Source organism: Bemisia tabaci, chromosome 5 (assembly GCF_918797505.1).
Source record: "Bemisia tabaci chromosome 5, PGI_BMITA_v3".
Classification (NCBI taxonomy): domain Eukaryota; kingdom Metazoa; phylum Arthropoda; class Insecta; order Hemiptera; family Aleyrodidae; genus Bemisia; species Bemisia tabaci.
The window spans coordinates 39,841,295-39,863,361 of NC_092797.1; the positions used below are offsets into that span (position 1 = coordinate 39,841,295).

The window sequence follows — 22,067 nt, forward strand, 5'->3', positions numbered from 1 at the left end:
ATAAATCCATGGAAGCACACATTTTTGAGTACATTAAGGCAGTTTTCTTGATTTTTACCTTGTTTCTCTAAAGCATCCATAAACTTAGTGAAAAATGGAATTTTTTCGATAATTTTCGTTTATTATTCCAATCAGTTACAGGAGAAACTTCTATAGATGACAATATCAGTTCTTGGCGGAGCTTTTATGAATTTTTGAACAATAGAGCTGTTGTAAGGGAAAATTCGTGAATGTTTTCTTTTTTCTCAAATGTACTATGAATTTCATAGAGGAATACAATATGTAGGAGCCTAGGTGATACAGAGGAAATGCAGTTTATTCTGCAAGTAGTTGCAGTGAAGACAGTAGACATTCTCCATTGTCAAAAAAAATAATGCCAGGAGAGAAGATGTAACTTTTTTAGATGCTCCGTAGCACTGCTGAGAACCAAAATGCACTACTGTCAATACTACAGCAAGTGAATAACTGAATAAAAATGTTCATTCGGATTTATTTATTTCAATGTCCCGTTTCTGTTGGTTTTTTTATTATACTTATTATTCAATTTGTCACATTTAAACCATTGATTATGTCATTGATTGATATACCAGTAATATGTCACTTGGAAGAAATGAGCAAAAATTGATGGAAAGAACTCAGGTTAGTTTATGTGAAGACACTGCTTAAGAAACAAGGAGAAAAACCACTGACTGCCTTAAACAACCTGAAAATTTGTGCATTCTTGTTAAATTCTAATTATTTCAGTGTTGAAGCAAGTATGCCAAGATGTGGAAATATGCAAAAATCAACTGAAAATCAAATTTAGAAGTTTTAGTGATGTTCTACGTTTAATCAGACCCGAAGTCGCATTTTTCAGCTTAATTTGGCCCTGACCGCTCAATCCTAAAAATTATCTTTTCCCATGAATCTTATGAATCTTTGTTCCCTAATTATTACCTACCAAGAAGCACTAATTGATCGTTTGTCTCATTTAAATTTTCGCACAGTCCAAAAAAAAAAAGAGGCTATACTAATCATAGAGGAAAATATGCACTGGGGGTGCAATGGTAAAACTCAGTTACTTGAGGTAATACTTTAATCAAAATTAACAACCAAAACAATCATACTTTTAAACATAAGGTAACAAATACTGGCGACAAAAACATCACAAAGCTGATTGGACATGATGTAAAATCTAATAAAATGAATCGTCAGATGGAACTTGCAGGGTCTTTGGTGTGCACCCTCGTTGGGAAACATCTCGATGGGGACAATTTTAAGGTCTGGAGTGACCAACGAAAGTGCACCTCGGCAGTCTCTATGGCAATTCAACCAGAAGGTCCTAAGCTAATTGAATTCAGACCATCAAACAACTACTGTATCGCGAACAACGATGAATTGTGCGGCTTGTGGAAAGTAAGCAGAGCCTTCTTTATTGAAGTGAGTGAATTGGCAGAACTGCCCACTGTGGTGGGGAAGGCCTTCTCTGCAGCAAAACTTACAAACAACTCTTTCACGATCACTTGGATCTGTGTCTTAAATTCTATACTTCTAATGTGGGAACTGTTAGGCAAACATTTGCTCCATCTTATCGCGGCACATGAGAAATTCGATGTTCCCTTCGGAAAACGGCTCTTTTTGGCAAACTCATACTCCCAGGCAGAGTTGAGCGGGAATAATTCAGCAATTGCTGAAATTGGTGCTGCAACACTGACTAGATGTTTGGTGCTCAGAATTCTCTACATGATAAAATGGATCAATCGTCAGTTATTCGTCCCATTGAGACGATTGATCGATGCTGCCGATTGACCAAATAATTTCTGAATAGTTTTCGCCTGCCTCTGCTCCCAGGAACAGAGTACTAGGAATTTTCATTGGATAGATTTGAAGTTTTGTATGCAGTGGCACGACATGTCTCTAAAATATGGGCTTGAGAGTGTTAGTAGGGCGGATAAGCATAACAATCGTGCATTTCTGGAAGAAAGCATGAAACTTTCAGGATATCATCTTTACCTATAGAAGGTTCAATTTCGCAAGTGAGCCCAAAATTCTGAGGCCATGGGGGCCGGGGGGGCAGGGGGCCCTGATTTCGCTATGTTTTGCCGAATTTTCGCGTTGGATCATCGTGAGAACGCCGTTAACAATGTAAAATGTGATCAAAACCTGTGTAAACGTCATTAATAGGTTCTCTCAAACAGTATCCTAAAATGCTAGCACTGTCCGATCCCGGAGCACCCCTCAAAATGCCTAAAATTCAAAATGGCGCCCATAATAAGGCCTCCGGAATATCGGTATTTTCACTTGTGCATATCCTGTCATGTGAGGTATCGTTTTCCATGTAATTTTGGTCGCAGATTTCATATTTGAAGTCAAAACAACCCCCCGGTCAAAATTGGTGCCCCCAATCCAAGATGGCGTCCAGATTTGAAAGGCAGGAGGGTGCATTTTTTAAACTTTTACGCGATAAGGCAAGTGATATGTCATTTCCTATGTAATTTTGGTCGTAGATTTCATTACTGAAGTCAAAACAGTCCTCCGGTCAAAATTGGTGCCTCAAATCCAAGATGGTGGCCAAATTTTAAAGGCAGGAGGGTGCATTTTTTCAAATTTTTACGTGATAAGGCAAGTGATATGTCATTTCCTATGTAATTTTGGTCGTACATTTCATTATTGAAGTCAAAAAAGCCCCCCGGTCAAAATTGGTGCCCGAAGTCTAAGATGTCGGCCAAATTTGAAAGGCAGGAGTGTGAATTTTTATGAGAAAAATAATCACGTGAGATGACAAGAGAGGTAGGTATCAATTCATACGCATTTTTAGTCAACAAAACGAATCTAAATGAAATGTAAAAAAAATCTTTTACACAAAAATGAAACGAGATAATCAAGATGATTGCCATCATGGCTGACAAGTGAAAAATGATGAGCCACTAATAGTGAGGTGTCTTGCTGGTTACTGCACAAAAACTCTGAACTCAATTTCAGATGCCCTAGACTCAGAGGATGAACAATTAATAAGTACCGAAAATAATTTAGAAAACTTTCAGTCGGTTTCAGTTGGTGGGTCTCTACTCCATCGAGTGCGATCGAAGCATAGGCATACTTACGAATCCATTGCACAAACCTATGTTCCATCAAATTGATGAGCAGACACCAATGTTTCTTTGCGTTTTCAAAGTGATGTTAAACGCGCAAAATCCGAGATGATAGCTGTTCTTGCATGCGTTTACTGGTTGCCATTCAACCCCTCACATCCATAAAATAGGAACAGCAACTTTATTCTGTACGCTTTTATGTGATCCTTACCTGCAAGAATCTAAAGAAAGGTTCTTGGAACCTAATCAAAACCATGAACGGATATAAAGAGCTGGAAAAGAGTAAATCGATGGTGAAACTGCTTAAATACTATTTCGGTTTGCGGTGTTGCAGACTTCTTGTCATACTTCCGTTCCTTCATTAAAAAATACTGGAGTCATTTCTTGAAAACTTTGCTTGTTTTCACTCTCTATGTGAGGAATATTCTGTAAAAATGTCAAGCCATGATGTTGGTTTGGTCCCCTTTCAAAAAATAAAATAGGAGCGAATATTTTGAAATCCTGCAACCAAGATACGCACTTTTGCTGTTTCACCGTCGAAATATTACTCCTCAATGGTAGCCAAAAAAATGTGACTTTCGAAGACCTCCGTCATCATATATCGAAGGAAAAATTTCCAGCTTTCAAAGTCTTCATTCAATTAGAGAAATTACCCTCGATATCATCAGCAATGAAGTAGGTAACATTAATTTAGGAGCTACTTTTATACTCAACTGTGGATGGGATGAAGTGATCTGGATGCTTGTCTTTGGGGATGGATGAATAAAAACAAGGAGCTTCATCCTATTTTAAGTGACTTGCCTCCAGCTTCCGGAATCCCCGCTTAAAATTATCCGGTGTAATTGTAAGAAAGGGAGTGACACCATGCTGTACCACCAAGAAAATAATATTTTCGTTCTTAGACTCATGCAGAAGTTCTGAAGACTCCAACTGTAAAAACTTACAGAACCGTAGGAGGAAGATCCTGAAGAGCCTCACTGGGAATGTGAATCAGCATGTGTTGATTAGGATTTTCTCCTATACTGACTGGAGAGGGTACGGCAGGTGCGTCGCGTGAAATGTCCTTATCTTTATTGAGAAATTATATGGGCTTAAAAATGAATAAAATAGCTCATTATAGATGCTCCTGTTAACATCATTCCTACCGTGGACGGCCAAACTGATCACCCTCTTAATTATCTCGTATCATTTTTGTGTAAAAGATTTTTTTTTACATTTCATTTAGATTCGTTTTGTTGACTAAAAATGCGTATGAATTGATACCTACCTCTCTTGTCATCTCACGTGATTATTTTTCTCATAAAAATTCACACTCCTGCCTTTCAAATTTGGCCGACATCTTAGACTTCGGGCACCAATTTTGACCGGGGGGCTTTTTTGACTTCAATAATGAAATGTACGACCAAAATTACATAGGAAATGACATATCACTTGCCTTATCACGTAAAAATTTGAAAAAATGCACCCTCCTGCCTTTAAAATTTGGCCACCATCTTGGATTTGAGGCACCAATTTTGACCGGAGGACTGTTTTGACTTCAGTAATGAAATCTACGACCAAAATTACATAGGAAATGACATATCACTTGCCTTATCGCGTAAAAGTTTAAAAAATGCACCCTCCTGCCTTTCAAATCTGGACGCCATCTTGGATTGGGGGCACCAATTTTGACCGGGGGGTTGTTTTGACTTCAAATATGAAATCTGCGACCAAAATTACATGGAAAACGATACCTCACATGACAGGATATGCACAAGTGAAAATACCGATATTCCGGAGGCCTTATTATGGGCGCCATTTTGAATTTTAGGCATTTTGAGGGGTGCTCCGGGATCGGACAGTGCTAGCATTTTAGGATACTGTTTGAGAGAACCTATTAATGACGTTTACACAGGTTTTGATCACATTTTACATTGTTAACGGCGTTCTCACGATGATCCAACGCGAAAATTCGGCAAAACATAGCGAAATCAGGGCCCCCTGCCCCCCCGGCCCCCATGGCCTCAGAATTTTGGGCTCACTTGCGAAATTGAACCTTCTATAGGTAAAGATGATATCCTGAAAGTTTCATGCTTTCTTCCAGAAATGCACGATTCTGGGAACTTTTTCCCCTTATCCGCTCTACTATAACTTCAGATTAAGTAGGCAACAGTCTAAATCAATGGAAAAAATTACTAAAAATAAGTGCCATTGGCCCAATGCCCACAGCGCACTTAATTTTGATCAAGTATTTTTCATTTTTTGACCTAAACACTCAAAACAATTCTACAGCACACGCAATACAAGTTCATGCACTTATTGACTGCAACCAGCCACCAAGAGAGACCCCATAAATGAGCGCTAAGTAATGGCAAATTAACAATATCAATAATAAACAAATTAATATCTTCATTTAGATTCATTTTAACTTGATAGAATTCAATAAATTCAATGATTAGGCATGGAGCACCAAGTTTGTTGACATTTGGGATACCTAAAATTGAGAATGAGATGTTTTTGGTTTCGACACATGGGCTCCTGGTTGAGAGAGACTTTAGCACAGATGTTGAAAACCTGTCTGTTTGCACATCTAGCTGTATGTCTCTTCCTCTTTGGTTAACAGTTGCAGTTTAGACTACAGATCTCATTTAAAATAAATAAACATCCTGTTATGCACTCAAGTTCAAATGAATGGAAACTGAACCTTCGATTCAAGCCATTTGCTAACACGCAACAAGTGTTCATCGCTGAAGTTCGGTGCAAGCAATTGCATACTGATTGGTAAAGAATCTTTTGATAAAGTGATAGGGATTGAAATTGCTGGACAACCTGCAAAAATACATAAAAAACACGATAAATTACTATGAAATTGCATTCTATGAGGCAAAATGGATGGTAAGTCCTATTTTGGAGTTAGCTAACTAATGACACGGTTCAAGAAATGCAGCCTCAAGAAAAAAAAATAGAGCACTCCTCGAAGACTTCTTGACATATTCAAGCTCTTTCAAGACATTTTTCATAATTTTTTTCTGCACAGTTTTCTTCCCATATCGAAATAACACCTAGTAATAAAAATGAAGATTTTGCCCATTTTTTTTTCCTTTCGCTTTGCTTCCTTTCATTAATATCATTTACATAAACGGAAACTTGTACCTCGTTTGGTATTCTGCAACAAGTGGGATTTTAGCAGCGAATATCCTCTGGCTCAAGTTTCTAAGGTAGGTGAAATTTTCAAGGTTGAGGGGGAGGGAGGGAGGAAGGGTTGTCAGTATGAGAAGATTTATATTATTTGTCCATCTAAATTTTTCTTTCTTTTTTTAAAGCAAATTTTTCATCAGCACAGAATTGAAATCTTGTTTTGGTTAAAGGGAGGTTTTGAAATCGATGAGATCAAAGATGCTATCAACACTTAACTGTGACCACGGACCAAGGAATTTTATACACCAAAAATTAGAAAGCTATCCCAACAGAACAAAACGGGTTCTGGAGTATAATCAAGTTTCTATCCAGATTGGGAAGGAAGATCTTATTTATTTGTCTTTTTCAAAACAGAAGGTTCTTACAAGCATGATGCAATCTCATGAAATTCAGGTGAAATTTTGGGTAAGTTCAGAGCAGCTCTGGATTGATAAAAAACAACTTCGCTAATGTTCCACTAGATGTAAATTAAAAAACTAGATCTTTTTAGGAATTTGAAAGTGTGCTTCATAAAATCCTCTCATATGTTTTAATTTTTACGGTACAGTAACAACTTTCATGTGATAATACAGCATTAAATTCAGGAGTGATTAAAAATTGGAACTTAGAACTGGTTAAAGATTGACCATCTAAGCTACTCGTTCTTGCATCCACATGGGAAAGAGAGAGACTGTATATCATGTTAGCTAAAATATTCACCTGACATGTTGCTGGGTTGAGTGCAAAAATCTTGAAGTGAATTGTCTTGACTGAGAAAATCATCCAGGAGAGATGCCGTTGTCAATGTTGTAGGGGTCAGTAAAATGTTAACTCCCGACCGCCAAACATTTTTAAAATCTTCTACTATTAATCTCCTGACTTTCAGCGCTTGAGCAAAATATTTCATGTAATTCCTAAATTAGGAAAAAAATAATGCGTAATTTGATTAACTTATCAATTACACATCTAGTAAATAATAAGAGCCAGAAAAAAAGGCTGTTTTTTTTTATTGTTGCACAAACTTATCTTGATACCACTAGCTTATTGCGAGTGATAGTACTAAGCTCATTTTTCTTTCTTTTTTTATAATCACCATATAGTTGCACCTTTTTTTCCTTTTAACATATTTTCTGGAAGTATTAACAAGTAAGAGAGGCACTTTTTTCACTGCTTTGTATTCAGCAAAAGAACCCCTCCACATAAAACCACAGGATTTGGCCCCAGCTGAATCTCTTCATTAATTCATGTGATGTATATAACTCAAACTCAGAGAACTCAGAGAAAACTTCAAGGAATGATACTGATTTGTTTCATTTTAAAAAAATAAAGAGGGAGCAGATATTTGTTAACACTGCAAACAAGATACGTGGTCTTCTGGTAGTTTCACGAAAGATATGTAGATTCAACAGAAAATATGAGGAGCAAACTTGACATCTCTGTGCCATTAGATGCAAAAGATTTTCAATTCTTTCAATGAACAATACATATAATGGGCCTGTTGCAAACTTTTGCTAGAGCAAAAATATGAGTTGTTACTCATAGAAAGTTCCTAAAAAATCACGATGAGCGCATCGGCAATGTCTGAAATGCACTTCTTACTTCACAATTCGCATAAAAAATTTGCGTTTTTTTGAGCTTCCCGCTTTAAAAACGATACCACAGCACAGGTGAACATTTCGTTGGAGAAGTCATTCCATCCAACCCCTGCTCACAAGGATACTACGCAATATTCAACATAGCCGACGCTAATCTGCCAAAACACATGTGATGGGACGATGATTCTAACCATCTGATAACAATCGGCGTGTTTACATTCACATTTTTCTCGCGTTGTTAGATATCCGCCTTGATTGACCTCGTGCTCTCCTCAACTTGCGCGCGGAGGTGTCGGCCATGTTGGGCTGGGATTGAATGGAACGACTCCTCTAACGAAACGCCCACCTGTGCCGTGGTATCCTTTTTGAAGCGGGAAGCTTGAAAAAAACGAAAATTTCTTACGCAGATTGTGAAGTTAGGAGTGCATTTCAGAGTTTGCCGATGCGCTCATTGTGATTTTCGAGACATTAACTGTAAGAAACAACTCTTATTTTTGCTCTAGCAAAAGTTTGCAACAGGCCCATTTGTGCTGAGACATAAATGTTGCTGATAGGCATATTGCTTCCATAAATTACCTTCTCAGAAGGAAAAAATTTCCTGCTAAAATTCGTTGCCTGACAATTTTGCCAAATCCATGTTTCCTATTCTCAGCAAACAACTGTTCAGCAGAGAATTCTTCTTCACTTCTAAGACCAAAGAAGAGCCCGGAATATCTAGACATGTTGCTTGCAACCTCACAACAATTCAAAACAGAATATGTGGGAAGAGAAAAGGCTGTGTGAGGCATAGATACCTGAAATCATAAGTTGAGAAAAAGATAGTTTTCAATTGAAAATATTGTAGTTATTCAGGTTTGCAAATTGTTCGTAAACATTTGCAATTCTTTTTCAAAGATTATGTTCGTGAATGTGTTTCGGGTCTAATTGGACGCATCATAAAAGCAAAGCAGCCTTGAAGCTCAAACCTGCCCAAACCTTGAAGTAATTTTGGCGACCTGCTCACCTTTGGAAGCACAAAATTAGGAAGCTGCACTGCTTTGGGGATGGGTCCAATTAGAGCTGAAAAGCCTCAGTGATTGCCTTTCCAATTGGTTGTAACTAGTGTAGCCCCAAACAGTGCGACTATAAATGAGAAAATTTTTGCTTAAGAAGTTTCTTCCTGTATAATGTATGTTTCTGCTTCCTGGATACAAGCATTGTGCGATGGAAATACTTTAGAAAGATCACTGCAGCAAAATTCAAACCCCTGACAACCAGTCCTCACAATTCATTAGAATACAGCCATTTAGGTAAAGTTCTTCAGAACTTTTATTAACTCGGCCACTGGCACCAATAATATGATGAATCATGGACTTTTAATCAGAAAATGGCCCAGATAATGATGTGTTACGGGGTACTTCACTCAAAATGGTTACTAAAACCATTGGACTTCTCGACCACTGCAACCTGGCAACTATTGACCATTTTGATTATTTTTGATGGTGTGATGTTGACTGATTTCTGAGCACTGTTTCTGACTGTATATTCATTGCAGGAATCAAAGCGCTCACAATTTTCTAAAGACAATCTTCAATGGGATACCGCTTTCCTTACTCACGCAATTTGCTGGCAACATTAAAGTAACACGACAGAAAATAGGTTTTCTACCTCTAAAAATTTCCATTATTACAAAGGTAATAGTTACTGAAAAGAATGTCACAAGACTGTGAAACCATTTGAAAAAATTACTCCTCGTAGAATGAACTTTGAATGATAAGACTTGCTGAAGTGGTAAGAATATTTAATTGTTTCCAGAATTCTATGGGAAAGTAAATGGAGATGAGGAGTTTTACGAACCCAGCCTATAATGAAAAGTGCTCATGTATTTGCACAAGTAACATGGAATATGCCTAATTTTATTGAGAAAGAAAAGTTACCTGGGACACTTTGATGTCATTCTTTTTAAAAGTATCCATCACTGATTTCCACACTTCTCTCACTTCACCAGATAATTGCGGGATATCAAATTCCCTAGGAACACCAACATGAATTTTTCGAGGATGTATGCTGACTGAGACATCGACAGGTTGAAACTCATCCTTTACAGTGGTGCTATCCTTTGGATCATGACCTCCTATTACATCTGTAGATAAATTCAATGATAAGTTTTAATACAATCAAACTTTTTCCGCTTTCAACTTTTCCGCCCATCATCCCGTAAGAGATAGATGGTATCACTCCAATTTCTAAAGACCTTTTAAGTACTTATTGTGTGAGGCAGAGGATGCTGAGCTTGTGTTTTGGAGCCTGATAAGGTAAGAAGAGGTATCAAGCTGACCCTAGCATGCTCCTTTTCTTTTGAGGAAAAAATCTTCGGAAAAGGGAATAACTATGATGGCCAAGTCAAATCCTGCCTATCAATTAAGTGAAAATATGATTACATCCTCCCTCTTTCGCGATTCCAAAATTCTTCTGACTCTATTCCTAAATTTTGATATTTTCTTCTTTTCCTGACATTTCATTTCTTATCTGTCTAAAGAACCTCAAATGTTCCTCTAGTCACACTATGAAAACCGCTAATGTGAACCACCACAAGTAAGGCTCAATTTGCCGCCAATATATGATGAATTCTTCATTACTTATTTCTTTCTAAATAAAATGAGTTCGCTGTTTTCCTTTTTACCCTAAATTGCATTGGACCTCAACTGTCTCTGGTGCATTTTAAACAGCTTTTGGGCAAACTGAGAAAAATTTCTCTTTGATAGGCCAGTTTTGCCTTTCATTTAGGTTTTCCTGGCTGGGAGACCTTCCCTGCCATCATCTTCAATTTTAATCACACTATTTTTTTGGGTTGGCACCGGTTGAATCCCCACATTAAAACATTTTATGCTTTTTTAATCTTTGATAACATCCACATTTTTAATTTAAATATCATAAGATTGCAAATAACGATTTTTTTACTGTTACCAAACAGGTAAGGAGTGTGTGTAAAAATAAAATGACAAATGTATGAAAATTGTGCAGTAGAAAAACTAACAAAAAAGTCACCTGAGACGTACTTAAAACAGAGACAACACCATCAACATCTTTCGATAAAATTCCAGGAACATCCATTGAATTCACCAGCGGTATAAGACCATACCTAGAAACAAGACCATACGTCGGTTTGTATCCTATAATACCGCAATATGAGGCAGGGTTCCGAACTGATCCACCAGTATCAGATCCAATGGCACTGCAACAATAGAAAATTTAGGACATGAGTACTGCGGAGTTACCGGGCCAACATGGCAAGACTTTAAATCAGGGTTTTGACTCTTTTGTAAGTTTCAAATTCCCTGAGTTTTACCTGATTTTTCCCTGAATGGAAGAGGAAAACTCATCATTAAGTTACTGTAAATTTATTGAGCGGAAGACATTTTCAGCAAAAGTTCGCTTCTACTCTTGGAAGTAAAGTGCTCACTGTCACATTAAAATATATGAAATAATATGACATAGATCAATTTTCCTTAAAGGAAACAGTGTTTGAAAACTTTTTTTACCCTAACTGATGATGAACTAATGATGCTGTTGACTACAGACTGAATACTAGAAATTTGGCACATGCTAAATTTCGAGATTTTTTTAAATGATGTTCCGTAAGATCCACTGAGAAGGATGGGCTTTAATAAATCGCACTTCCTAGGTGCCACTCTACCGAGAAAAAATGTGGGTGATTGAGGAGCGAGCTCTTCGTCTCGCGCCGCGCCGGCCCCGGGTCTGACCTCCCCAGGGATTATGCTAGATACTATTTTCTCTGTCAAATTCAGAGGGTGCTGAGGCTCAAGTTACTTTTTAATTTTTGACTCTGCCTTTGATATATAATCTTATTTGTTCTTCTTTTTTTCTTGTAAACTGCTGGAGCTGGTCATCTTGTTTTTTATTTTACTAATTTGCCCATTTATTTGTATACTAAAATAATTTTAATGAGCCTCAATGACTCTGTTCATCCAATGGTATCCATTTAATTCCAGCCGCTTGTGTAACTCCGATTGGAATGATAATATTTCTGGACTTCTGCGCAAGGACTTACCCTAGCTGCCGCGAAGTGAAGGACTCTGACCAAGTAGAATTAGACTATTCGAAGGTGAACTCATAAAATACATACGCTAAGCAAGTATTGGCTGCTACAGCGACAGCACTTCCTCCTGAACTTCCACCACAAGTCCTCCACTTGATCCCTTCAGAGTCTTTAACAGGAGCATGAGGGTTCAATGTCGTGCCGAATATTGACTCAACAGTTCCACAACTAAAATATAAAAAAGAACAAAAATGTGTTGTTTCAAAATATCAAATCGATGGCCTAAGTGCAAAACCACATTTCTTTGTTGTCGTGTTTCAAAATTTCTATTCCAATTTTACTTTTTCAAAAAAAAAAAAAAAACAAGCCAACTTCATTGCTTGAAATTCATACAGAATATTCTGCACATGGAAAAGAAAAATCAAGGCAGTTTCCAGAAAATTACGCTAGCTAGTTTTCCACAAAAAAAAAATGAAGTATGACAGGAAGCCTGCAATGTCACTAACAGAGATACGAGGTTCCGCATTTTAGCCATCGAAATTAATTTGAACTGATGGCAAATAGATTTATGGCTAGTGAGTAATGGACTGACGTGCTTCCATCATTTTGAGGCATGCGCTATCAACAAACAGCTAATACTTGAAAAAGCATCTCGTTCCTGACCTTTAATTCCCCCCCTGGGTTTATACCAGACTTTCTTGACACAAACGCTCCAGAATATTTTTAATTTAACAGTATTCACATTTGGACTATTTGATCCTTTTTCTGCCACTTACATTCTTCAGATGCATACAAGCATATCAAAATTCTCGAGTCACTTAATCTTGATTTATAATAAAAAGAGGAAGCTTGATTGTCATAAAACCAATCTAAAAAACCCAGTTTTTAAATACATCATTGAAGCCTCCTTACTTCTTTGGTGTCATGTTGCTTCTAAAATATTCTGTCAATCCAGCAAATACCAGATGATCAATCAAGGCTGGAGCTGATCTGATCTTGGTAGTGATGGGGTGGGTGGAGAAACAACAAAATAAATAAATTAACATCCAGCAAATCAATGTTGCTACAATGTTGCAGAAAAATTATCAGCAACATTGCCAAAAACATTACAGCAATGTTGCTCCATGGTAGGTGTTTTGTTATGTTGCTGATATGTTAATCAATAATGGCAAGCAAATGCTGTTGGCAAACTGTTCGACAAAATTTCAGCCACGCCTTTGCACTTTGGATATGAAAAGTCATTTGAAGTCAATATTCTTCTAGAGCTGTAGTATATTTGGACATACCAACGTACAGCTGAAGTTTCATCAAATCTGAAATCAATTAAAATAATGAAAAAGGACATTTAAACTTTTACTCAGATCTTACCCCATTGCGAATTCATCCAAATTAGTTTTTCCTATCAAAACAGCACCAGCTCTGTGTAACTTTTCAACGACAGTTGCATTGTATGGCGGAATAAAATCTGCCAGCATATTTGAGGCACAAGTAGTCGTTACATTGGCTGTACAGAAATTATCTTTCACAGCTATAGGTATACCTTCCAGGTCACTTCTAGCATTCCCTGGGATTTAAAAAAATAAAAAAAGAAGAAAATGAAAAAGAAAAAGGTGAACAATTTGTGAAGTAAAAAAAAATATATGTATATATTCACTTGACTTGGTGATGCAGTTTAAGACAACTTGAGCAGAGATGCATGGCTGTTGGAACCAGGAGTGCATAACTGCATAATCTTCAAGCATTCCACATTTGTATGTGATGCACCTGTCTGCTAGTTTTCCAAATTTAATTGATAGGTTTTTCAAGAAATTTCATAAATTTTTAAACTGGCTCCCCTCTTGGCCCTAAGGGCAATGAGTCATGCTTTTATTTTGTATCTGCGGTAGAAGCAGGTATAGCAGCAAAATGCTGCTTTAAGTTGAAGCATGAAAACAAGCACATTTGCACATCCATTCTTCTACATTAAATTTTAGTAACGCTTATGAGAACTTCATAGAATTCTAGCTTGAGAGAAGAAAGAGGCTCTAGGGGAGTAGCTTTCTTTTATGATATTAAAACTGCACTTAAAGAAAGATGTGATGCATGGCGCAGTTCCACAACCTTTCATCCATTGAGCCAGTAACTTGCAGCTTGGTACTGATGTGGGATTTAGTCGGACCTTATCACTGATACCAGGGACGATTATCAAAGGAAATTCACAGATTGCATAGGTTGAACAAAAAAGATTTGGAGGATTTAAAGAGGTTTCACAAACTGAAAAGCACCTTGCAAATTGCTGACCTTTAATTATTTTCAGGTATTAATCTGCGTCATAATAGACAGTGGCCTTTTCTGAGTTCTCTTGTCAGAATCCGTTATATTATATCTTATGAGCTTACTTATTCATGACTGACGAGACAATGTATGGTACTTAATTAAAGCATTATACCTTCACCGAGGTATTTGTCTGATACGGCAGCAGAGGTTTTAGCCAAGTCCTCAGTTATTCTCACAAAAGCATTTAAGGTCTTCGCCGCAGCAACTTCTTTCAAAGATGAAGTGCATAATTCTGTTGCTGAATACTTCTTTGTTCGTAACTGCTGAGAGACCTGAAACAGAAAAATAAATATAATTTTATCTAGATTTTACATACACGGAAAAGGACAATTGAAAGAGGGGGAATGCCTTTATAACTTTCCGTGGAATGGATAAGAGCAATATTTGGTAAAACTGAGCATCCAAAAGGATGGATGTACTTGAGAACTTTAATTATGTGCTATCTGTCTGACTTGAGTCATTTTTCTTCCTTGATGTCGTGCAATAACCACTAAGTAATCTATATTTGATTCAGCATTCATTATGAGGAATTGAGAAACTTGGAACTTCTGATAGACTGATCTGCCTTCCCTGAATAGGAAATGGGCCCCCAATTGTGGTTCTCATACATGGTAAAGCTTTTCTGATAAATAATCAATTGATCTGATTTAGATTCGGAACAATGATGAAAAGAATACAGCTACGACTTGACAGGGAAATAATTTTGACACATTCTAGCAACATATTTAGATGCCCTTGATCAAACTTCTATGAATAACAATATTGATGCGCAGCTTTTTCAGATCTAAAAAACCAAAATGGATTTAGGTACCTATCTAAAGAAATTTAGAAGGATATTCTTCTGACAAGTTAAAGTTTCACAATCTTGCATTATAAAAATATATTACAACTGAGAAAGTGTTGGCAACACAGCAAAAATTAGTCAAGGCAGTCATATGATATCAAACTTGTGTAGTTTTTGAATTAAAATTACAGGTCTAATCACAGTATGAAAGAAGAAAGAAAGTAGAGGAACAAAAAAAATTGCTAGGTTAAGCTGCACCTAAATTTTTGTGAAAAAATTTAAAAAAAAATAAGTGAGTCAAAAGGAAAATTTTAGTGACAAATAAAATTATTGTGAAATTTTAGAGAATGTATTCTGCGAGGTTTTGTGTAGAAAAAAACGGCATCATATGCTTAATCATTACAGAATGCCACTCATTCCTAGAACTTAGATCATTCCATCCAGCCCTCTATTCTTTGCCTAATATTATGCATGATCACAAGTGAGAAAATTCTCCTCCACGAAATGAGCCGCGGCACAATGAGGGAAAACCAAGCAAAACGAAGCAGATTTTGTGCGTGATCTCACTTCATTTTGTTACCTAAACTTCTGCACATTAATTAAATTTTTCCAAGATTTTTATCATTTAAAAGGGCCATTGACAAAATAAGAATACATTTTTTTTTTATTAATTTGTAGTGAAATTATAATCAGGTAGAGATGAATATGCTCGACTGCAATTCCTCCCTTAAAATAGGGTAAAGTGCATTCTTGAGAAGGTTTGCGCGAAATTAACGCTGTATTTATGCAGTTTTTGGCACATCCTTTGCAAAATCTTAGTATTTGAAAACTTGCGCCAACCGGACGGGTATAACTTTGTCCAAATTTTGTATTCCCTAATATACTATGCTAAGTGCTACCATCTACTATTATTAAAACTAGTTGCTCTGTAAAGTTTAGAACAGTGCCAGAGGGAAAAATTTGGCGAATACTTGGAGAAATTACTGGTTTAATAATGACTCTTCTTAGATCTTAGGGGAACATTGTCAGCATTCCTTGTTCATTGAGAGTATCACCATCCTATATTCACTAAATGCAGCAAGTACTCATTTCCAGCACACTCGAGAGACAAAAAATATTTCATGGATTCAATCCGTATATAATTGTTCTGTTTGAATTTTCCAAATTTTTTAAATAGTTTGCTGGAGAAATACAATATGTAGGAGCATCAAATCAGCAACTAATTTGAACAGTTTTTTCTCTCCTTAAAAAAATTTCATTGAATATTTTTTATGGGTTTCAGTTTTTTCTGAATAATTCAGTTACCCTCTATAACAGAGAGAGCAAACAGAATGAAAAAAACGCATACTAACAGAAGATAATGGATTATAGGGTCACCGACTACCGATCTTGTGAGCATAAAGGGCATAATTGACTTTGTTAGGGACTTATCCACAATGGTAAAGAAAGTTTTACTTCCTAAACGAGCTCTTAATATACTTCCTTCTGTAAACTACATATATTTCTTCAACTACGCTAGTGTGAGATGACATCATATTCAAAGAAAAAAGGCCTGTGTATGAGTTAGAAAATTTTAAACAGGATTTCTTTTTGTCACAGGGTGTAGCAGTGAAAAACAGCTGAGAAAAAAAGCAAAGGGAACAAGGGTGGATGGACTAAGAGAGGGGAATGAGAATGCTAATCAAGGTTCATTGACTGATGATTCATTGTCCGATGTGGAGGTTAGTGGTAGATATAATTTTAAAAAAAATATGTAATAACCTTAGGAACTTTTTTTTTCTTTCTTTCTTCAGAAGGAGAAAAGCAGGGGTGCAGAAAATGCTTGAGTGCATACACTGGGTGTGAGGAAATCTGTTAGCATAAGACAAATTTTTTCAAAAAAACTTTTTTTTATCTTTGTTGGGAAAAATAAGAATAGAAACAGAAAGTTGTGCTGACTTTGGAAAATTTTTGGCCCAATGCATCATTACAACTTCTAGCAGAGTGAGGAGATTTTCAAGGAAAATTTAGAAGCTGAGATTGTGACAAATTTTTGCCGAGGGACTTTCTACGCCTTTGTCTACCAGATATGTCTCATTCAAACATATTTGTAAGAGCATACTCCTAATTGAAAACTGTCCAGATAGTAGTATTTTTCTACTTCTGGCAAGTAGAAACTTGCTTGAATAGAAGTTCTGAAAAAGTCCGAACCAAATTCTGAGATATCTAAGGTCTTAATATGCCTTGGAAAAATCCTTACGTTGAATAGCTGTCCAAAAACAACGAAAAGAATCGAGTAGATAATATTTCAAAAAATTGTAACACAAAACTAACTTGAAATTGAGTGTAACATGTCCAAACACAATTTGAAATGATTGAATCATAGAAAAGTCTGAAATTTTATCTGATATTCATGAACAAGACGAGAGAACAAGAAAATATGGATGATTCATAATTAACACTTGATCTCTTGATAATTCAGTATTGAATTTCCAAGAAATCATTAAAGAATAATAAATAAGTCATGACAGTAAGTGTTCTCATGAGTTTCAGAGTGTTTAAAAGACTGACTCTTTCCTCCTGAAATAGGATAGGACACTGGACAGGATGAGACTTCAACCACTATGAGGAACATTTTCTCATTTAAATTCCATACAATTCAATTTTACTCAAGAGCGATAAAAATCAACTTATATGAGTCGATTCTTTGAAAATGAGTGGAGCTTTTGAAGAGTAATAGTGAAACATCTGGTTAGATAAGCTCTCTCAGAAACCGCCGAAAAAATCAAAATTAAGATTGAAGAACCACTAATTGGAATGCATTTTGCAATTTGGAACTATAAATTCTGATTCTTCTGGAAAAACACTTTTGCGCATAGGGAAACTAATGGCACATACGTTGTTTTAATACCGGGCCAGAATCTATAGTTCCAAATTGCAAAATGCAGTCCAATTGATATCCTTACTTTCTTTGAAGTGCCACTCTCCTTAAATTATTTCTCATTTCATGCTGTTAGATTTCAATACTTGCAACATTTTAATCCCAGTTCTGACGATGTAGTGAGTCTAACAATGATGAAAAAAATTGGGGGGAGAGGTTTTGACAACACTACAATATGTGTTACTAATAATGAGCTTCTTTTTGTAGAAAATTTCAAGAGGTGATTATCAGAGCGTCTTTGGGTTGTGGAATGATCTGGACCAACAGTTTTGGGGCGATGATGAAAAAGATTCAGATTCTTCGGATTTCCAGGTGCACAGAATTGAAAATGAACGGAGCGATTTTGGCACATGCCGTCATTGTCATGCACCCATAATGCGAGAGACAAATTATTGCAACACTTGCTACCAGGTGACAAATCAGAAAATGTCTTGAAAATAAAGTATTGAAACTTCATTCATGCCAAGATCTGAAAGATTCTTTTCCAAAAGTCATTGATTTTAGAGGTACAAGTTAAGCCTCGTTCCCAATGAACGCAAGGGCTTGTGTTAGCAGCAACGCAGTGAAAGTGCATCTCCATGTTATTTAGATACATCAGAGGATCATAGTTAGATCATGATACAATATAAAGCTCAAGAGCAGTGTGTGTCACAAATATGTGTTGTCCTCTTCGCCAAACTGCAATAAAACTTAAGAGTTATTAGAGAATAATGGCACATATTACATCATAGGTCTAGGGTTCATGTGCAATCTGCAAAAAGAAGAAGAGCTTTTCATTTTTGGGATTCCTGTGCAGGAGTTAAAGCATTAAAGCAAAAATAAAGTTTCATGATGGGAGTAAATTACGTTTACTGGAAAGCTGTTGTCGAAAAGATATTACAACTTCTGGAAAACAGTTTTGTCTTAACATTATCAAGATGCCGGATGGTCATGAGTCTCAAATGAGTGAAGTATTCATTTTTCAATTGCATTGCGATTAAATCCTAGGAAATCCCTACCATAATTTGTTACCAAAATTTATCGTCAAAGGCTTTATCAAGATGACTGATTGTGAGTCCTGTTCATCATACCATTTTTCTTGGATCGCAGTGGTTCATTGATATTAATTTGTTCGGCAGGCAGTGGGATGCAACGGCATGTCACTGTTGAACTAGTAAATAATATTATGCCTAAGGTCAAAAATCTTGGTAGATTTTTAAGGACCAAAAAAGGGGTAACTTGATTCAAGATTTGCTGCCAATAACTTTAATTCAGAATTGACAGTTTAAAAATACAACCATTTTCAATACAACTCAAAAGTAACATTAAGAATAGAAATGGATGTGAAGTAACTTGATATGAATCCTAGTGGAAAGACAATTTATGCGATATCTCTAAAATGTTAAACCTTCTTAACATCTGAAATTTGATTTTAAGGGGTAGAGCAGATTAAAGGGTGTCAGATTTGACAATAAACTGGGTAATCGTAATTGAAGAAGCCTTTTCTCCTTCCCTTTCAAATGCGAACTCAAAAGAAATGTTGACTAATTCCTTCAATTCATTGTTATGAGTTATGTAATTTTTTGTTAAAATTTTAGAATAGATGGCGATGGATACCACGAAGACCAACCCGTGCTTTGCGAAAAAAAGAAGTCCCACAAGATCAACGGAAGGAGGCTGGGTCATCATACCAAAATTCAGAAAATATTTTCTTATCCCAGGGGCCAAAGATTATCCAGACACAAACATATGTTCCTCAGGATAAGAAAAAAGACTTGCAGTGACTTGACTGCTCCAATTAAAACAAAATTCAATTTTAACTCCCATGAATAAACCTTACCTCTTATCCTTGGCTGTGAATTGGGCTATTGCAAAGATGCCACAACTTAGGGACTTGGAGGACAAGGCGCATCAGTACAGTTTTTGTTATTCCAAGAAATACGTGTTTGAAGTTTCATAATTCCATGGAGCCTTATGGCAGAAAGGAAGTTTAAACTTGGTTGGTTTTAGTTGCAAGGTTTTCACAAAATATACTCTCAAACTAGTATTGGTTGAGGTCATGAATATATCAATTTTTTAAAAAAACTGCACTTTGCGCCTGTCCTCCAGGCCCCTCAACTAGGATTGAATGTCTCTCCAAAAGACGTCTCATTAAAGAACCCCGCACCATCCTTATGGTATATCCCCCCCAGTAAAACCTGATGAAACTTTGATATGTTGCTCAGCTAGTCATTCTGATCAAAAGCTCTCACGGGCCTAAAAGAGATCCCATGTGCAGTTTTCGAGATATTCGCCGTTTTAAATGCGTGAACGGAGGTCCCGCCGGCCGGACCATTGTGCAGCACTACTCGTACCCTTCCCTTCCAGTCCACTCCGGCCCCTCTCCGCTTTTCTGCCACCCATACCCGAGGCTCGGACTCCGACGCTCATGAGGCTTTGCTCATCAGCATTGGCCTGGGTGGTCCTATCACCACTCAGAGCAAACCATCCAGGCCGGTGCCAATGAGCGAAGACTTGTAAGCATCAGAGTCCGAGCCTCGGGTATGGGTGGTGGAGAAGCGGAGAGGGGCCGGAGTGAACTGGAAGGGAACGGTACGAGAAGTGCCGCACAATGGTCCAGCCGGTGGGACCTCCGTTCACGCATATAAAACAGCGAATATCTCGAAAACCTCACATAGGATCTTTGGGCTCGTGAGAGCTTTTGATCAGAGTGACTATGAGCAACATATCAAAGTTTTATCAGGTTTTACTAGGGGTGATTTTCCATAAGAATGGTGTGGGGATCTTTATGGTCTCTCAGGACAAGATAGACTCTTTGATTTCTTCTAAAAAATTTCCTTTTGTAAAAATTGAGTTAATGCTCATAGGTAAGTACATCGCCTTATCAGTTGCTCGCAACTAACAGTAGGGATGTCGATACTTATCCGATACTTGCAAAGTATCGATACTTTCGATCGATACTTAACGATACTCGGCATCGATATTCCACGATATCGATACCATGCAGTATCGATGCCAAGACCCCAGTATCGACGGTATCGATACTTAATCTGATTTGGCCATGAAGAAGGCCTCTTTGTCTTTTTTAAAAAACTCTCTCCCCACTATTTCACCTTCATGATGCACTGTGACAAACGACGAGTAATCAAGTTTCTCAAGATGATTATACTTCAATAAAAATGTTAAAAGCTCAGTTCGATAAGTGTAGTTAAGGGCTCAAAATAGTTGACTAAGGACGCGAACAGGGCTTTTTCGAGAGAGGCGTAAATCTGGCGGAATTTAACGGCCGACAGACATACGCACACTCAGAATCACAGCATAATTCAGAAATAGTATCGATACTTCAGCTCGATGCTTGATACCGGTATCGATACTTCCCTAAGTATCGACATCCCTAACTAACAGGGGCTGAAAACTTTTCCTGGCACTAGTTGCCATAGCTTGTTCCTTAATTGCTGACAGGCAATAACACCTACTCTCAACAGGAGAAGAGGACCTCCTGAGAATCCCAAAACCAAATAAGAGACATGAAACCCTTCGATCTTTTCTGTTGTAGTGGTCTCCAGAGTCGGTTTTTGATGGGAGAGCATTGGGTGACGGACAACTCTCATATCAGATCATGATAATATAGCAATCACTTGATAGCAATCAATCGAAATATGAAAGTGACAAATCAAAATGAAAGGACCTCAGCAGAATGAACAATGAATACATGTTTTGCCTCTATCAAGCCAATGATCTCATGAGAATCGAGTATATTTAAGAAGACATTGCATTACCTGTTTAATGGATTTCATTATGAGCTGTTACGTGAAGATGTCTTCACAATAGTCCGTCAATAATTACTATTAATCCTAGAGTTTCTTACTTCTAAAATTACATTACTTTGGATATAAAGGGACTCTACTTTGAATCTTTGAATTGAACTTCGAATTTCGAAAGGCCCTGAGGTAACGCGTGGGTACCTAACCTCAAACTTCTGTAATCTGTTGGTTGTTGTGAAGTGTTTACCCGAAATATTTTATTCACGTGCAAGTGCAAGATCAGCGGAAAAGAAATCGAGGGAAAGCTATGCTGTAGATAAAACATTGAAATTATCAAGGTAAAGTAAAGCACACCTGTAATTTTCCTCCCAACTTCATCAGTTTCCTTCATTTTGCCTTTCGTTTTGTTTAATGTGGGAATGTGGGGCAAGGTTTCGTTTGTC

The 22,067-nt window shown here is 37.0% G+C and overlaps 3 protein-coding genes across 9 annotated transcripts in view; 2 read left to right on the forward strand and 1 right to left on the reverse strand.

The window, feature by feature from the left end:
* Positions 1-233: 233 nt before the first annotated feature.
* On the reverse strand, positions 234-22,017 carry GatA (glutamyl-tRNA(Gln) amidotransferase subunit A, mitochondrial). 4 transcript variants are annotated; one of them, XM_019056705.2, is made up of 9 exons: positions 21,979-22,017; positions 14,290-14,449; positions 13,230-13,425; positions 11,949-12,089; positions 10,861-11,036; positions 9,739-9,944; positions 8,399-8,616; positions 6,948-7,141; positions 234-5,879 (listed from the first exon to the last, which is right to left on the reverse strand). In XM_019056705.2, the coding sequence occupies exons 1-9, from the start codon at positions 22,000-22,002 to the stop codon at positions 5,734-5,736; spliced, it is 1,461 nt and encodes a 486-aa protein (XP_018912250.2). In that variant the 5' UTR covers positions 22,003-22,017; the 3' UTR covers positions 234-5,733. The 4 variants fall into 4 exon arrangements, with proteins under 4 accessions (XP_018912250.2, XP_018912251.2, XP_072156805.1 ...); XM_019056706.2 differs by lacking the exon at positions 21,979-22,017 and adding an exon at positions 21,640-21,796; XM_072300704.1 differs by lacking the exon at positions 21,979-22,017 and adding an exon at positions 17,275-17,401.
* On the forward strand, positions 15,148-19,680 carry LOC109040707 (uncharacterized). 4 transcript variants are annotated; one of them, XR_002009868.2, is made up of 4 exons: positions 15,148-15,253; positions 16,561-16,682; positions 18,089-18,292; positions 19,459-19,680. XR_002009868.2 is itself a non-coding variant. In XM_019056714.2 (4 exons), the coding sequence occupies exons 1-4, from the start codon at positions 15,433-15,435 to the stop codon at positions 19,642-19,644; spliced, it is 594 nt and encodes a 197-aa protein (XP_018912259.2). In that variant the 5' UTR covers positions 15,214-15,432; the 3' UTR covers positions 19,645-19,680. The 4 variants fall into 4 exon arrangements, 2 of the variants coding, with proteins under 2 accessions (XP_018912259.2, XP_018912260.2); XR_002009867.2 differs by having other exon boundaries at positions 15,189-15,207; XM_019056714.2 differs by having other exon boundaries at positions 15,214-15,514.
* LOC109040698 (uncharacterized) overlaps positions 21,813-22,067 on the forward strand; it is a 51,273-nt gene continuing 51,018 nt past the window's right edge. Inside the window, exon 1 of the mRNA XM_072300701.1 lies at positions 21,813-21,962. The gene's annotated coding sequence lies outside the window, so the exon portion shown is untranslated. The remainder of the gene's footprint in view (positions 21,963-22,067) is intronic.